Source organism: Dendronephthya gigantea, unplaced genomic scaffold (genome assembly GCF_004324835.1).
Source record: "Dendronephthya gigantea isolate DGI-Jeju-01 unplaced genomic scaffold, DenGig_1.0 000040F, whole genome shotgun sequence".
Classification (NCBI taxonomy): Eukaryota; Metazoa; Cnidaria; class Anthozoa; order Malacalcyonacea; family Nephtheidae; genus Dendronephthya; species Dendronephthya gigantea.
In genome coordinates this window covers 44,598-62,709 of record NW_021163050.1, presented here as the reverse complement: position 1 = coordinate 62,709, position 18,112 = coordinate 44,598, and the positions used below count along the sequence as shown (strand labels likewise).

Here is an 18,112-nt window from a genome sequence, read left to right as displayed (position 1 = left end):
ACAATTTGATCCTCTGAGTGATGACAGAGACTCAGGGATACAACATTTTCTTAATGTTCGTTCATACATTTTAAATAACTTTAATAGTAATTAACATTAATTTGCGTTCATAACTTGCATACTGTAATAGTTGTGTTAACAAAACTGCAACAATACAAATGTGTAACTTTAAAAATTAATTCAACTAGACAAATGTTTGAACAACAGTTTTTATGTTCTCTATAAAACATACAGGCTACTGTAGGGTATGGGAACAATCGCTAAGCCCTGCCAAAGTATGCGTTTGCAAATGCTATATCATAAATGTCAAATAGCACAGCTTCTTCTGGCCGAGTAAGCTTCCCTGATACACCTCTTGGTAGATGTAATGTGTTGGTGCATGTGTTTGCTGACGGAACGAATGACCAGGGACTGGGGTCATCTGCAGGTGGAAAGGTTATAGTTGGGGACAATCCAAAGGCAAGTGGAGGTTCCATGTCTGCCCCAGTAACAAATTGCAATATGTGTTCCAATGTTATTGAGCCCCTTGTCCCACTCGCTGCAGCTTGTAAGTATTTGAGAAAGCACTGATAGGCCACATTCTCATCTGAACGGGCATTTGACCCTTCCTCAGAAAAGCTAGGAGAAAGGATATGAGTCAGCTTTCTCCTAGACAATGTTGCAGTGGGCGACTCATGGAAAAGATACAGGAAGCTAGGGATTGCTTTTCCTATTTGATACACTCCCAGTTTTTCTAAACCTCTACGAAGACTCTGCAAGCATCGGGATGGGCTTTCAGAAAAAAAAAGCTCTTGCAGGTTATCTGGAGGAATGAACCTTGGAATATTGCCATTTTGTAAAATGCTTAAAGCCATAATTAAGCCAATAACAGTGTAGTCGGCAAATAGATGATCCTTGAGTCCACCATCAAAGTATCAAGCTTTGATTTCCTGCATACACAGCCGAAAAAATTCTCTCCTCGGCCCACCATAGTCTGTGGCTGCCTCCCCATAAAAGGACACCTGCAGTGATCAAATAAGCCAAATTACATCCAAATTTGTGTACAATTCACACTTTAGTAATAACTAGTCTCATAATAAACTGGATGGATCAACTACACCTTAATGAAAAATCAAGCCAAGAATTAATACATTTCTGAATGTGGATTAATTGAATTGAATTAATTGCTCTATCCAGTCTATTATGACATCAGTGGTAGATGAGAACCTACAGTAGTGACAACTAAGGAGTGAGTCTTGGCAATACAGCTTAAGCAACATATCAATGCAGGAAAACCATACTGTCAGATTCAGATATCATGATTAAATCATAATGACAATGTTGGAGAATAAATATTTAACAATGTGTCACTAATACCCAAGGAGTCATTTTCAAACTTTACTCCAAAAATGACCATTTTCATCAAATCACAGTTAATAGAATATACATGGTTTGGAGACCACGTAAAACTACAATACAACTCATTAACTATGTTGAGGTACATTTATGCAGAAAGTTGTCCCTTTCTCATCACATGTCTATTGTATTTTGCACAGATAAACCAATAGCAATCTTTTAATTAACATATTTTTAAGTCAAGGTTGAGGAGCTTAGCAAGACAAATGCCATTGGTCAGTTTGGCTAAAATACAATAGACACGTGACGAGAAAGGAACCGTTTTTTGCATAAACCTGGACAATAACATAGTTAATGAGTTGTATTGTATTTTTACGTGGTCTCCAAACCATGTATATTCTATCAACTGTGATCAAATGAATGTTATGTATACTTCTCATCTGACAACATGGAATCTCAAATTAACATCAACATATTTAATTTAATTAAATTTTAATATTTATCAAATTAATTTTATTTATTTAATTTTAACATCAAATTAATTTATTTCATTTTAATATTCATCAAATTAATTTATTTAATTTTAATATTTATTGAATTCTAATTTGTACATCACCAACTACATGCCTCCAATGTTAATCTTGGATTGATCAAGGGCATTATTTCTTCCATTGCACTGTTCAACACATCTTGGCGGTTAATCAGAATATAGTTTGTCTCTCCCTCTACACATTTAGTGAGGGATACGACGTCTAACTTCCGACCTGTTACAATAAATTGTTGGGCAACTCTTAATATTTCCACTGGGTCTTCGATATTTTTCTCATGACAGTAATCAATGCATTGCTGTACAATAACATGATCAATGCCAGATGGTGGGTCATTTGCTGTTGGGTTAGGGAATTGTGTGGGCTGGTGGTTGGTGGGTTATGGGATTGCAGGTAAGTGGTTGGTGGGTCTGGATTTTGGAAACTGGTGGTCATTGAGTGAGAGGCTTGCAGGCTGGTGGTTTGTGTGCAAGTGGTTGTTGGGCTACTGGTAATTGGTAGGCTAGTCGGTAGGCTAGTCAGTGAACTAGTAGTTGATGAGTCAATTTCTATCACTTCCACATCTTTCTTTCGGGACTGCTCTGGTTCAATGGCATCTAAGTAAAATAAAACTACAGTATTATAAAAAACAATATATATAAAATATTGGAAAGTTTTTCCTGGTTCAAATGCAATAACTTTATGATCTACATAAACTCCCACTTTCTTATAATAATCCACATTCTCAATTAAGGGTTGATGAAAACATGCAGCACCAGCGCTGGTTTTACACAGTGGCAAATGTGGCAAATGCCACGGGCCCCGCGCCTTTTAGGGCCCCACGATTTACGCTAAAAGTATATATATATATATAAATCGCATATAAATCGTCGTCTCAGTGACCCAACATCACCTTATGCGAAATGCGAATAATATATAACATAACACACATATACACACTACACAGTTAAGTCAGTGCTTCTAACTGCATTTTTAGGAACGCTATGTCACTATAGAGAAAGCAAAAATTTGGGGCCCCGCGCGAAGAAAATGACACGGGCCCCGCGGTGTGGAAACGCGGCCCTGTGCAGCACTTTATAGAGAGAGATCACTGATCAGTTAAAATATATTATACATACCAAATACTGCACAGTCATCTTCCCAGATTGAATTCATTGCAAATTCCTAAATAATAAAGAATATCCTATTGTGAATATAGGCAGTAGACAGTATGGTTCCAAGTGCAATTTGGGAAAACATAAATGAGTCACTATCAAAATTGCATCACTCCAGAAGGACAATTAGTGCAATTTAATGCCTCTAAAAACTCACAAGACATGTGAACATTATGTTTTCCCAAATTGCATGAGAAACGATAGATGATAAAATCTTTGCTAAGTGTTTCTTTGCCCCATTCCAAATACTAAGATTCCCAACAACTTTCAAAACAAATATGGCAAAATATCACAACTAGATTTGGTACAGTCATGCCAAGTGCTATGTAGTCTGTAACATAGTGTAATTACAACATCCATACCTCAAAAGCCTCATCTTCCAACTTTTCTTTCTTTGCCAGTGGCTCATCAATTTCCATAGTCAGGATTAGTCGAGAAGGTCGTATGTAAAGTGGGTTGTCCTTGAATATTTTTTGCAGTACAAAACCAGAGAGTGACTGCTCTGGTGCCAGAGTAGGTGGTAACAATTTAGAATGAACTGACAGTAAAATTTCAACATCATCTGAATCCATCAGCTTTGATGGGAATAACTGTTTAAGAAATGACAACAGTTTATCGCTATCCCACTCTTTTCTAAGCTGCACACCAGAGAGAATATGGTGATGTTCCATTAACCATACACGGCTACCTTGGCGTGGTACAGTAGTATCATTCGGACCACTTAACAAAATCACATCCTTTGTAAAAGGACCTGTAGCTGGCTTATCTTTTTTCCTGCCTCTGTTTGTCTGGGGAAAATTTTGGCGAAGCCTGAAACGTGGAGCTGTGTTCGATGCAGCAGGTAATCGTTGAGTGGACAGAGCAGAAACAGGGGAGGCATTAGTACTTGCAGAAGTTGGTCCCCTAAAAATTCTTGAAACTTCAGTGCTGGTACTAGCCTGCCAAAAGAATAACAACAATAAAAATTGGCTCCAGCAAGCAGACTTTTAACTAAAACTTTCAAAAAAACAATTACAATATTTCCTTCAACCATGCAAAAATGTATTTAAAAAAAAGGCCTGGTACTACAACGATTTATCAACTTTACCACCACCATGTCGAAGTGCTAATACTGTATGTGTGTGTGAAGAGGGGTGGGGTGGGGTGTTAGGCTAAATTGCAGTGGGGGACAGCTCAGGGGAGGATGGGCCATGGCTGACATCATCACCGTAGCCTGCAGACAGAGTCTTGTTTTCTTTGTTTTTAACGTGGGTGTTGTTGAACAATGCTTGACAAATCAATTGTATATTTGACCGACCATGAATAAAATATCCATAAATTAATCTGTTATGTTAAACGACTTTAATAAATAGTTAATATACGTACCGTATTCTGAGTTGGGGCACTTGGAGTTTCTAGATTATTTGCACGGTTGTTGTTGTTCCTGTCGGCTCGTTGTAGTTCCTGTCCTAGTCTATCGATGTTTTGCAATATTTGCTGAATAATAGGATTCATCGACATGGTTTTATTTAAAGTAGATAAACAAGATAGAGTCAACTCCGCCATGCAATCGCGCGTAGGCCATGCGTTGCAGCGATCGCGTACGATCTAATACGAAGACTTACGAAGACACCGAAAATTATATATGCTGCCACGCGCGAAACTCGCTTCGCGCGAGAATGTTAAAACTCGCAGGCGAGAAATGTTAAAACTCGCAGGCGAGAAATATGAAAACTCGCAGGCGAGAAATGTCAAAACTCGACTATGTCATTTCGTGGTTGAACCATAGCATTTTCAGCTCAATTATATGAAAAGTTAGCTCAAGCATAGCTTTTTGTAACTCAAAGGTATATGACCTATTTGTAGGACTTTTGGCAGCATCGGCTTTCCATATTCGACGATTAGTGATATGCCCGCAGCTCCACGCAAATGTAAACAGCCAGTCGCACGAACAACTTCACAGTGTAATGAACAAAGACAACTATTTCCTCAACATGATGCAACCAGCTACACACGTATTCATGAAACGACTTCTTGTTCATCTGCAAAACAAGAAAAAAAACAACGAGGAGATCGGTCGTCAAGAGCAGGCCCTACAAAAGCATGGATTAGTAGCACATACGACTGTTGATTCATTAGGAAGGATCATTATCGCTGGAAATATAGGTAGAGCACTATTGTATTAGGCCTACGCATATATACCTATTCACATTTATATTACACAAGAGGGGTTTGATACACTGCCTTATTTCCCTGCAGATGCTGCTTTTGGGACACATTCAAGTGACGAGAATACGGTTAGCAGTCCTACTGGCAATGTCAATGAAGCGAGAGTTGACAACCCTTGGGAAAAGGAAGAATTGACGGAAGAACCTGACGTTCGGTTTATACCTCGAGTAAGGATCTTTTATTTATAATTGTGCATGCATATTTATCACTATATATAAGTTGCTTAATTTCTTCATTAAGTACCGTTAGTAAAATTTATTAAATTCATATAATTGTATGTAATCCGAAAATTGTCATTTTCTCTAATCATGTAGCTATAACTATAAAAAAGAGGTCAGTACTATACCCACTGTTGCACTCTTTCTTTTGAAAGGACTAGAAAATCCACCGAAGAAAAATCGTTGCTTTGTAAACAGCTTATTGCAATGTCTGGCATCGTGTATTCCAGTGAAATCCCCCAGCGGAAGCGACCTTTCGTGGTTGTTGTTTTACTTAGCCCGAACATACATCGAAGTTAGACAAGAAGATGTATCCCAGAAATTGGAGAGCCTTGCGTCTAAACTCGTGAATTCGAACGATCCCGATGATCCAGGCGATTTTCTTTACAGTCTTTTACGCTACACTTCGTCTGTAGGCGATGAAGCACTGCAGAGGTAATGTAAAGTAATTAACATGTCGTTGAACAGACTTCTATCTGTATATATACAGGGTGAATAAAAAACTGATCACTGTTCAAATACAAATTTGCCGCATATTTGGCGAATCATTAATCGTGAATCTAAAAGAGAAATCTTGTTGGCGCTGGAAGTTAAAATGTATTCTAATTGTTCGAGATGATAAAACTGTTATCAACTGTGCCTGTTGGAAATTCTTCAATTAGGAAAATTATTATGAGCATCAGTTTTTTATACTCACCCTATAAATTATTCAAAAAAGACAAAAGTGATATAGCAACAATATTATATACAATTAATTTAGTATAATACCTATCTGTTGCTTGACTCAATTATAAATGTTCCGATCTATTGATATCGCATGGCATCAATATAAAACATCCATTCCATTAAAATATCAGTGCCTGTCGTGGAGTTGAAAGGGTGCAGTTAGTATGCTGAAGTTGTGGAAAACATAACGAGCACCAGGATGTTGCCTTCACAGTTTTAAACCTGCCAAGTAGAGAAAAATGTCTTCAAACGGTGGAAAATATGCTGCTAAACTACTTCGAGCTGGAAGATAAGGAACTTAAATCTTCATTTTGGTACGGATATATAGTATAGCATTTCGTCGTTAATATAATATACATTGTGATTATGCTTTAGTATATACGATAGACTATTGAGACATGTTGATTAATTATAGTGTCTGTGAAGAAAAAGAGAAAGATATCGTAGAATTGCGACAGCGAATGAAACTACCATCGAGTCTAATTTGCAACATCCTCCCAGTAACAAAGAATGGGGAAAAACAGCATGTTCGCCTTAAGTTACAGGAATTAATTGGCGTTCACGACTAGTTGGGACGAAGACATACATACAAACTTTCAGCTTTTATAGTAAGTATAAATGTATATTCAAACGATTTGAAAAGCGGGCTTGATTTCTTTTGTACGGGCTTCGCGTTGACGTGCACAATTAAATGTTTCATATAGACACACTATGGAATTGATGCAAAAGAGGGTCATTTCAACTGTACGGTTTTACGAAATAAATGGTGGTTTCTAATCGACGACAAACTGGTCAAGCCACAACAGTTGTGCGAAACCATCTTCAACGGAGACGTATATAAGCTGTTTTACAGCACAGAAGGTTTGCTATAAATACGTTTTGAAAAAACCTAAAAGTATAAGTGTAAGATCAACTATATATAAACATACGACAGACCATTCCGACAAACGTTTACCTAACTGTCACAGCCATATTAGATTTTTATTAATTATTATCCTTAAAGCGTGGTGTAAGCCTATAATCAACCCTTTACTGGTTACGCTCCTGAATGTTAGCAGTCTTCATTTTAATCCAAATTTAAAAAGATAGGAATGTGTTTTTTATTTAGAACATTTTGAGGTTCAAATTATGACTTATGAAAGTACATTGATATCAAAGCAAGGTGCATATTTTTATATTTTAAACTTTTTGTTGGCGATTTGATCCCCGTAGGCGCGTCTTGGCTTGAGCCCTTATATATATTATATATCTCATAAATAAAATTCTAAATGGACATCTGATCTCGAACCTATTATATAACTAACGATACTATACAGTACGATTACTTTAATCGATAAAGAAATGTTACTTCTTGATATATAACGCATTGTTAAGACCGAAAAACTGTAATAAATTCTTAATCAATGGATAAAACAATAGATAATTTATCTTATTACTCAAAATATGTTTTAGACCAGATAAAGGATAAAATGGAAGTAACGACACCTCCGAGTCCACCTGAATGTATACAGGACAGTACACTCACAGAAAAGGTTTTGTTGAAACCATATCCTGCATGATCTTTGTTCGATTTACCAACGCCCTAAACGTTTTAGTATAAACAGTATATAAAATCCATTCATTCTTTGATGTAGGTTGAGAGGTATTGGGACTTGCGCAAGGGACATCAGCTACATCACATTGTATCACACATCAACGGAACGCCGTTAATGTATTACGACATCAAGCTGCTTGACCAAGCGCCTTCCGACTATGAAAAAATATTGCTTGAACAATACGCAACCAAACATGGAGAAACATATACGAAGGATGGCTAAATGATAAGGTAATCACTGGTGTAATTGTTATAGTATTCCGAGAACCCACATAGTTACAGTAACTCACATCATGAATAAACATGTATTTTTCTATTGAAATTTAGATAATAAACAATTTTCTAATCGACGTACAAAGAAAATCTCAGGTAGGGGAAAGTAAACTATTGTCTGTACTGAAACTAGAATAACAACCGCAGATAGTGTTCTTAACAGTTTATTATATGAACAAGGGTAGTTTACTGGGAACTAAAACACTAGTGGAACGCTGATACGCCACTACATCAGGGACCAGGTGCGCGTATTTTTCGTATGTCACGCTGAGGATTGAGGAATAACATTCAAAATATTTTTCGCTTAAATCAATATAATAAACAGAACATTATACGGTTCGCTTGAAGATATGGCACTCGTGTCAAAAACAATTTCTCACTCGATGGCACTCGTGTCAAAAACAATTTCTCACTCGTTCGGTGCGCTCACTCGTGAGATTGTTTTTGCTACTCGAACATAAAATCCATGCTATATCCTCTATATTTAAATAAGACCACTTGGTATTCCTTATTTTGTGATATATATTAATCAGCTAAATATTTATCTTTACTAGGGTACCAATCGTGTAGCAGTCATGAGCAGCTTCATGTACACAAAACTATGTAAATATGGCGTCCATTCCATAATGAAATGGATTCAAAAGGTATGGATTTGTTTCTTTCAAAATAATGCTTTATACTGTATATTGCTCAACGCTGATTTCTGTGTGGGATCTTTCAGAACCCATTCTTTAAAGCAGACCTGTGCTTCATACCAATAAATTGGGACAATAATCACTGGAGTCTTGGGATAAGTCATTTTTTAAATGCGAATATAATAGCAAAAAAAACAGGGTTTTTTATAATTTTGTAATGGAAAGTAGTAAACATAAAGACTTCATTTAAAAACAAGTGCCTTTTGAACTGCAATAGAACCTGCGATAGAATACAATATACATACAGTATATGCTTCTGTTTCAAAAATTTAGAAAACGAATATTTTATTTAGTCAGGTTCCTAAAAAAATAAATTCAACTCAATAAATTTACGTTTTAGGCAATACTTTTCACTTCTGGACTGTTGTTCTAAATTAATCCTTATAGGTAGTGGACTTTACTTCTTTATGACCCTATGGCTATGGCGATGTTAAGAGAAGAGAGAAGCTTCCACAAAAAAATTAGGTAGGCCTTCAATGGACAGATAAATTAGGTGTTAAAAAATGTTTTGACATGGATGTATTACTTAACATTCACTCAACTTATAGATTATTGATAGCACACCTTCAAGCAATATGCCCAGAAATGAGTCCACCAGATGTTAAATATTTTGATAACTCCACAAAATTTGAGCCCAGACAACTTGATGGAAGTTCATGTGGGGTTTTTGTGTGCATGGTAAGTGAAAAATACATTTGATATAAATTATCTAATATATTATAGTTATGTTTTTCCCATTGCTTCAATTACTGTAATGTCTAGCGGCATATTTTGTTGTTAGGTAGCTGATTATATGGTCAATGGTTTGGATGTGAACTTTACACAGGTAATTATATCGAAGTACAATTTCTGGTAACTACATTATTTAAACCACAGAAAAACCCCTGCTGTATTTTAATATGTTTAAATTTATGATAAATCATATTGCATTTTTTACCTAAAGGAAGACATACCATGTTTAAGGAAATACATGGCTGTTCGCCTAGCAAATCCTGAAAAAAACGTCCAAATACCAATAAGGTCAGTTAAATGGATGTCACTTAAAATCTATTGTTGACATAATGGAATTTGTTGAACTATTCTCACTAACACATACTCTAAATTTTGGGTAGCTAGTAAAAGACAATTCATTTACAAGTACCAATTGCTTTTAGGAAACAAACAGAACATTGCAATGAGGATGACCATGCCACATACACACTTAAAGCAAAGGTTAGAAATATTCTGTCTCTATCAGATGATGGCTTAGAGTCTGTCTTTAAAGAAGTATTAAAGGAAGGTGATAAAGGATTCTTAACAATTAGCTTGGTTTGTAAGCGATTTAGACAGATAGTGGGAAGAGACTCTTTTAGACGCACCACTCACTTCGCCTGGTTAAACAGTGTGTGGGAATGGAATTCATCATCAAAAGAATTCAAAGAGGAGAATTACAAAATGTATGAAATAAAAACTTGTTTTCAATGTGGCATGTCATTTAAAGAAATGTATGGCTTTATTGGAAATGGTAAATTTGGCGAGTTCAGAAAATTTTACTCAACTCTTGAATATCCAGGATTCTGCAGTAAAGAGTGCATTAAAGAAAGCTAATTAATAAAGTTGGAAGTAATTACATCAGGACTATATATGGCATAAACCTTTAAGAAACATCATGTTTCATAATATCTGTTGAACATAATACCAGGCTGATATTTTCACAGATAGCTGCCACTGTTAAGCCGGTTTTCCACAAGCAATATTTTTGCGAAGCGACTTTATTCCTTTGTATTTGAGCAATTTGTTCCAGATGGTTGCAGTTAAGAGCTCTGGAACAAATGTAAAATGTCGATTCGCACGAATAATATCGCTAGTGGAAAACCGGCTTTAGACAGCCTTTGATGTCATTGTGTGCATAATATACTGACAACTCCACAAATTTATCACAATCTTCTTTCACCTATGTCCTTATGAAACATTTCAATTGGACTTTGCTAAAGCCCAAGGGTAATTTTCATTGTCTTTGAAAATATCAACTTAAAATTTGTTTGTAAATATATGCTAGTATTTAGTTGAACATTGTTGTCCATTTATAATATTCACATCTATATAAATCACATGTAAAATATTCACAATTATATAGTTTTAATATATATTTTTTACTTACACGATCTGCGCTGTATTTTCCCTTAGTAGTCTCAGACATTTTCTATTGGCAATGCTTAAACTCCCAATCCTTCCTTAAGCCAACTTGTCATATAGATCTCACTTTTTAAATATCTTTAAAATGGTCCGACATGTTGAATTAGAAAACAGATTTTTACTCAATAATGGCGGCATTGCATATCACTCCTCTATGCATCACTCCATATATGGCCGGGGCTCACTCGTGTAATTGGGTCTTCTCGTGCGGGTCTTCTCCGGTAATTGACACTGCCAAACCCTGCTCAAGAATTCAGCAGATGGTTGGCGCACGATTGTGGAGTTAATCCTGCGGAGGGATGGTGTTAGGCATGTTGGTATTGAAGAGCATGCTATTGTGTCGTATGAAGAGGACTGTGGAAAGGTACATAGTATGTGTATCAACGGGAGCTCCCTCTTCTTGTCAAACCAGCTTGGCGTAAGTAAATTAGATTTGTCTACAAGACAGCATTCCCTCATCATTCATGCTCGAAACGATCCCTGCATTTTAGCTAAATTTGGCTCTGATGTGCTCTACACGAATCAGAAAAGTTTTTTTGTTTAGAGGTTACGATCAATTGGGGATGTGGAGGTTTTTGCGGGTAAAGAAGAAGGTTCCTTGGATGGTTCAGTCATGACGTGTCGTTTCAGGCAACCGATGGGAATGGCAACAGAGCTTGACAGCGTAGTGTATTTGTGTGATGCGCAAACAAACAGCATCAAGTTACTGAGCAGAATGGATCACTGCGCAAGGTTCCTCAGGGCAATTGGTGCAATCTATGAGGCCTTCTCTGTTCATAACAAGGGCGCTTCGTATCAGAGGAAGACAACTGATGAAGCCATTGATTTAGTCCGCCATTGTAAAACTACGCTTGAAGAGTACAAATATGAAATTCGTGCTGAAAGTAACATCACTGGCGCTCTGAATGGTCCCAAAGGCCATGTCTCTGCAAAAACAGTTGGCTCTATTCAGTTAATGGAATGGGGCCTACTAAGATATATGGGGCCTAGTAAGTTGTATGACACTAGACATTGAGAATTGCCATGCCACCGTCCACGCCAACAAGGGAACATGTCCAAGCTTGAATTTGCAAGGTCGTTCGGTGCAACAATGAAAGAGAGCGTCAAACGTGCTGCTCACTGGGCTGCATATTACCACACCGGTAGAAGGTCCTGGTACCCAAAACCAAACACAACAGTTTCTCTTCAAAATGTACCATTGATGACACCTCTACCAGCGGTCAGTCTTTCTTCAAATGACTGTGAGCTATTACGCAACTGGGCCTCAGCATATAGTGCAGCAGTGCGTCAAAGGACACTACGCCAGGAGACAACAATGGCTAAACACGGAACTTTACCAGAGTTTGTTTATCAACGCCATCTCATAGTTGGCGAGACAGTCAATTTAAATTTCGAATTGGACGAAGATGAATACCTGCACAACGATATCGATCCGACTAAGGACGCTAATGACGGCAATAACGATGACGAAGGCCAAGACTACTGCGGTTTTTCAGTTTTTATTGTTTTTTTTGTTTGGATTTTCGGGTTCTATTAGGCCCCAACGCCCCCCTCAAAGTGAAGTGACATAGACGAATTGCTGGATAGACCTCTGATTAAGACTTCCACTAGAAAGGAACCCGATGGAAGTATACAAATTGAACATTGTGACATTCATACAGAAATTCAATCTTTCCGAGAATCAAAAATTAATATTGAGGCTCACCGACAATTGTTCACAGTATGCTTCGATGATGGTAACTGCAATGAAGGCTGATATAGACATGTACAAGAATCCCCATATGAATTTGCTTGCCAGACCAGGTGTTTGTTTTGAAGGGGAGGAAGCTGTTGGGACTGGACCGTTGAGAGAATTTCTGCAACTTGCTGTAAAAATAGTGAATGATGGTATTGGTTTTAGTACGAAACCTGTCATTTACTTTGAAGGCAAACCCAATCACAAGTTACCTGTGCACAGTCCATCATTAAGAAACAAAGGAAGTTTTCGAGCTGTCAGTCAGATTTGGGCACACTCATATTTTTACATGGTGGTCAAATTGACCTGTCAATGCCTTTTAATGCATTTTGTAAGAGAAAAATGGAAGATCAAGCTTGATGACATTTTGGCTGGTAACAGAAGACAAAGTTTTTGTATCGGTTACAACTTGGAAAGAAAAATCAATATTTACTCAATGTGTTAATGTAACAAATGTTTTTAGGCATGGAAGTTGTTGGGTTGAAAACCTTTATTGAAAAACATCCACAATCTATTGAGATGATGATTCCCTCTCAGAAGGATGCATCAATCAATGTTAATGGAATGAAATCCAAAATACTATTTGAAGAGGATGGTAAAGAAGTACACAATGCTGTCAAGGAAATGTTTCTGCAATACATTGCTGTAATAGGCAGTTGGATAGAAGGTATATGGGTTGAATTTGCTTTGTTTCTAGTATGGAGTGAGCTTTTTACATAGAAGATATAATTAATGTTTCAATTGGTGCCCAAAAAGAAGACCTTTGCTGTTTTTGGACTGGGTGGAACATTCTTCCTCCATGTTCGGAAAAGCTCAATGTTCTGTTTGATAAAACGTAAACCATAGAGCTACCAATGGCAGAGTGTTGTTTTAACATTCTCAATTTTAACTATTGCATGCTCTGAACATTTATATCTTTTATAGCTAAATAGGGTCGTAAATTAGTCTTTATAATGCTTTATGCAAATATAAATTGTATTTTTATTTAGGCCACGGCTTTTTTTTTTTGTTGGATTACGGATTTTGCTCAACAATATCAAAGGGCGGGAGGGCAAAAAATAAAAAAAAATAAAAGAAAGAATTGCCTATTAAATCTCTAATACGACAGTGACATGAACATCCAATAGATGATCATATAAAGTGACCCCGCGCACGGTCATGTTGCGTGGCTATGCGTGACAATTACGTGTGAACATTTAGCCTGCACCGCTGCACGTCTCTGAGGTAAAAATAACCCGACATTCCCACACGTTGTTTCTCTACATTTTATATTTTTGGGCATATTGCTTGGGAATATAAATGGAAATAATACTAAATACTTTTTAAAATATGGTCGGATGAGAAAAAAACAACACATGGAAACTGATGGGCGGCACTTTCATTTTTTTTCTGGTTTTTAAAAATACAAGGTTGGGAAATCTGTAATCCAACAAAAAAAAAAGCCGTGGCCTTAATATGACATACATGCAGGGTCCCTATGGCTACCAGCCGACGGCTGAATGGGCTACCCTGTCAAAATAAAGTTTTAATAAATAAATAATAATAAATAACAAATGATGAACATTTGCTATTTGAAAGAGTTTTAAAGGGGGTTCACATTGCAGCTGCTTCTATACCCTTGAGAAGCAGAAAAATACCTCATTTACGCACGTCATAAGAATGGCAACACTACCGTGGGACGAAAAGTTATGAATATATTATACCTTCTTAGGAAAACCCCAGAATGTTGTAAACGTTTTTGCACTCCTTGCAGGAAAACATACCCCACAATGCTGTACACCATTTTGGCACTTCTGGAAGACCCCAGAATGTTGTACACATTTTTGCACTCATCAGGAATACACCAGAATTAATGTTGTACACATTATTATATATTGGACATGCATTATACAATTTTTTTTTAAGTTGCAAGGGATTTTGTTTTACAAGAAAATTTAAAATGTTTTTCAAATAAGAAAATGTTTTTCTATTTGAAGGAGTTTTAAAGGGGGTCGTCATCGGGTTAAGTTGCCGTTCATTTCCGCTAGCAAATAACTCTCACATTGCAACTGCTTCTATATCATTGAGAAGCCAAGAAAATACCTCATTTGAGCACGTCATAAGACTGGCAACGCTACCATGGGTCGAAAAGTTATGCATATATAGAACTCCTTAGCAAGATCCCAGAATGTTGTACACAATTTTGCACTCATCAGGAAGACCCTAGAATGTTGTACACATTATTATATATTGGACATGCATTATACAATTTTTTTTTAAGTTGCAAGGGATTTTGTTTTACAAGAAAATTTAAAATGTTTTTCAAATAAGAAAATGTTTTTCAATTTGAAGGAGTTTTAAAGGGGGTCGTCATCGGGTTAAGTTGCCGTTCATTTCCACTAGCAAATAACTCTCACATTGCAACTGCTTCTATATCATTGAGAAGCCAAGAAAATACCTCATTTGAGCACGTCATAAGACTGGCAACGCTACCATGGGTCGAAAAGTTATGCATATATAGAACTCCTTAGCAAGATCCTAGAATGTTGTACACAATTTTGCACTCATCAGGAAGACCCTAGAATTAATGTTGTACGCATTATTGCACATGCATTATATAATGGGGATTTTGTTCAAATATCAACAATGATATCTAAATATTTTCTCTAACATCAATGAAGGTTAACTTGTCCTGTCTGAGATTCAAAATCTAACTAGTAATGAAGATCCTAGAATGATGTGCACATTTTTACATGATTTGTCAAGATATTGTTCTCCCAAGAAAATTTGAACTGATTTTGAAAAAAAATTCTTAAAATGATATTTGTTTTTTTAAAAAAGAAAGGGATTTTTTTGCTGTGTTAAATTATTTTTTGCTTAAGCCTCAGTACATATCACCAAACACCCTTGATTTTGTTGTTGGGTTTTTGTGGTAAGCCAGCCAACGGCTTACCACATTGTTACTGAAATGTTGGATGTCGCGTTTGATGCCAACCACTCAGCGGCTAGCATTCAATCACGTGGCTAAAGTCAACATGATGAGACGTCACAGAATACCTATCAGAAAGACAACTCTATTGTTTTTTGCGTAAGTGTAATCCGTCAGATTCGTCACTCAGCAAGTATTGTAAATAAAGGTAATCACCCCCTGCCAATGTCTAAAATGCTGCAATTTTTGTGGGTAGCCTGCGCATGCGCGGCTAACCACTATGTAGTCGAAAAAGTGTCCGGATGTTTGTGTGTGTGTGTGTGTGTGGGTGCCACATCTTCGGCAATCATCGGATATACGAAAGATGACGAACGTACCGTTCGTTTTACGATTGCCTACGATTGCCTATGGTTCTTCTACTTCCGGAAAATTTCGTTGTTTTCGACGTTTGTCAAATTTTAAAGCGAAGGTGAGTACTTTAAAGTTTGTGTATTTTTTCTGACATTTGTTATTTTTATCGCTCGTTTTTCTACCGTGTTCGAGGAATTTCTATCACAATCGAATTATTGGAGCGTACATATTATATATTCGGAGCAAACTTGCCTGCACTGACGGTTTGTCAGGCGCTCTACGTGTCGAAGGTGCACGTATCAAAATCAAATCAAATCAAATCAAAATATCAAAAATCAAATCAAAAATCAAATAAACTGGAGCCATTGTTGCTCGCACTGGTCGTCATAGATCAGGGTACTATTCACGTGAAAGGCCACGTATCAAAACTAAACCTAGCCATTGTGCAGGTATTGAAATTAAACCTAGCCATTGTGCAGGTATTGAAATTGAACCCAGTCATTGTGCAGGTATTGAAATTGAACCCAGCCATTGTGCGGGTATATAAAACGACAGCCGTTGTGCTGGTATACTCAAACAAACTATTGCGGCCAACTTGCAGTTACAACACTTTTTAACAAATATACTGACGACCTTATAATATACCCAAATATTACCTGCCGACTTGCAGACAAATTACTGACAAATAAGACACTTTATAAAGTCAGGAATTGACATTTGATTTCTGAGTTCTAGACCATAAATATGGGTGTGACTATTGAAGTGTATCGCGCCAGGATTGGTTCACATCACAATTTTACAGATTGTCGCAACAGTCTGTGTCGTCTTAAAGGTATACTTTGGAATCAATTACTATTAATGTTTTACTTTAATGTATTCTGCTTGCCTTATCTCAAAAGCCAATGGAATAAGAGCCAAAAAAACAGTGAATTATGCTTATGGTATGTTCAAATGATATACTATCATAATGTTTATGTGCCATTATTACTAAGACTTTCAAATGATGTGGAGGAAAATCCAGGTCCTAGGACTATAAATGATATAGTTGACCCTGCTTGTACAATCCATGCTGATTTTAATCAAGGTAATGACTTAATGTTTGGTGTGAATGCTGGTAAGCAGTGTGTTGCCATGTCACTATATGCAATTGTTTACAAAGAAATTAAATCAGTCAATATTTGGGACAAGTCAATTCTAAATACAATTTTAGTAAGTGGAAACAGTTTGTATTGTGTTATCAGCCGGAGTATAAATAGGAGTTATTTATTATTAACTGATGTCCCTGAGTTTGTAGACATAGATAATCATACCTTTAATTTGCAATACAGTGATTCCTTTTCAGGAGCATTATATTTGAGTGAAAATAGTTTTCCATATGTGACTCTTGAGCATGCTTTGAATGAGGTATTTTATTCTTTAAACTATAAAAGTTGTTTACTTACAATTGGTATGAACACTGTGGCAATCATGATGCCTTTTCCTGATGTGTTTAAAGTGTTTGATTCTCATTCACGAGATATGTATGGTAGACCATCCGCATTGCATTATTGTGTTTTGATATCAGTGGAAGGGATAGAAAATCTTGGAGAGTATTTTCGGTTGACATCAAGGTGCAATGAAGCAAATATTGTTTTGCCATTTGAGTTAAAGGGTGTAAAGTGCATCAATAATAATGATTTAGAGACACTAGTATTGTCTACAGAAGATAATGCAGATACAGATATGACAGATACTACTCAGCTACTTGAACAACATAATGTTAACAGAAAAGAATTGAACAATCAAATAATTGGTAATACATGTAGAAAAAGGGTGAGACCAGATGAGTCCACTCAGCAAAGGGAAGCTAAACTTGCAAAAAAAAAGAAATGCTAAGAAAGTAAGAAGGCAAAATGAGTCAGCAGAGGAAAAAGAAGCTAGACTTGCAAAAAATAGAAATGCTGAAAAAGTAAGAAGACAAAATGAGTCAGCAGAGGAAAGGGAAGCTAGACTTGCCAAAAATAGAAATGCTGAAAAAGTAAGAAGACAAAATGAGTCAGCAGAGGAAAAAGGAAGCTAGACTTGCAAAAAATAGAAATGCTGAGAAATTAAGAAGACAAAATGAGTCAGCAGAGGAAAAGGAAGCTAGACTTGCAAAAAATAGAAATGCTGAGAAAGTAAGAAGACAAAATGAGTCAGCAGAGGAAAAGGAA

General features: G+C 36.6%; 1 protein-coding gene, 3 long non-coding RNA genes and 1 pseudogene across 4 annotated transcripts; 3 read left to right on the top strand and 2 right to left on the bottom strand.

Moving 5' to 3' along the window:
• Positions 1 to 260: 260 nt before the first annotated feature.
• Positions 261 to 3,456, bottom strand: LOC114526610 (annotated as a pseudogene).
• Positions 3,457 to 4,965: 1,509 nt separating this feature from the next.
• LOC114526606 lies at positions 4,966 to 6,648 on the top strand. Its single transcript, XM_028548201.1, has 5 exons — positions 4,966 to 5,182; positions 5,276 to 5,412; positions 5,618 to 5,898; positions 6,321 to 6,503; positions 6,605 to 6,648. The coding sequence occupies exons 1-4, from the start codon at positions 4,984 to 4,986 to the stop codon at positions 6,358 to 6,360; spliced, it is 657 nt and encodes a 218-aa protein (XP_028404002.1). The 5' UTR covers positions 4,966 to 4,983; the 3' UTR covers positions 6,361 to 6,503; positions 6,605 to 6,648.
• LOC114526607 lies at positions 4,983 to 6,313 on the bottom strand. Its single transcript, XR_003687357.1, has 3 exons — positions 6,232 to 6,313; positions 5,596 to 5,890; positions 4,983 to 5,058 (listed from the first exon to the last, which is right to left on the bottom strand). It is a non-coding gene; the product is annotated as an uncharacterized LOC114526607 (long non-coding RNA).
• Positions 6,649 to 7,984: 1,336 nt separating the features above from the next.
• On the top strand, positions 7,985 to 8,681 carry LOC114526608. The gene is made up of 3 exons (XR_003687358.1): positions 7,985 to 8,014; positions 8,111 to 8,152; positions 8,611 to 8,681. It is a non-coding gene; the product is annotated as an uncharacterized LOC114526608 (long non-coding RNA).
• A 7,338-nt stretch (positions 8,682 to 16,019) lies between these two features.
• LOC114526675 lies at positions 16,020 to 17,107 on the top strand. Its single transcript, XR_003687360.1, has 3 exons — positions 16,020 to 16,038; positions 16,656 to 16,752; positions 16,913 to 17,107. It is a non-coding gene; the product is annotated as an uncharacterized LOC114526675 (long non-coding RNA).
• The last annotated feature ends 1,005 nt before the right edge of the window (positions 17,108 to 18,112 follow it).

What these genes read in the sequence shown, in the direction of transcription:
- LOC114526606 (XM_028548201.1), top strand. Translation starts at nt 4,984, where the DNA reads ATGAACAAAGACAACTATTTCCTCAACATGATGCAACCAGCTACACAC. An exon ending in ACGTTCGGTTTATACCTCGA is followed by an intron (nt 5,413 to 5,617) that starts GTAAGGATCTTT and finishes TTTCTTTTGAAA; the next exon opens with GGACTAGAAAATCCACCGAA. An exon ending in GGCGATGAAGCACTGCAGAG is followed by an intron (nt 5,899 to 6,320) that starts GTAATGTAAAGT and finishes TTAAAATATCAG; the next exon opens with TGCCTGTCGTGGAGTTGAAA.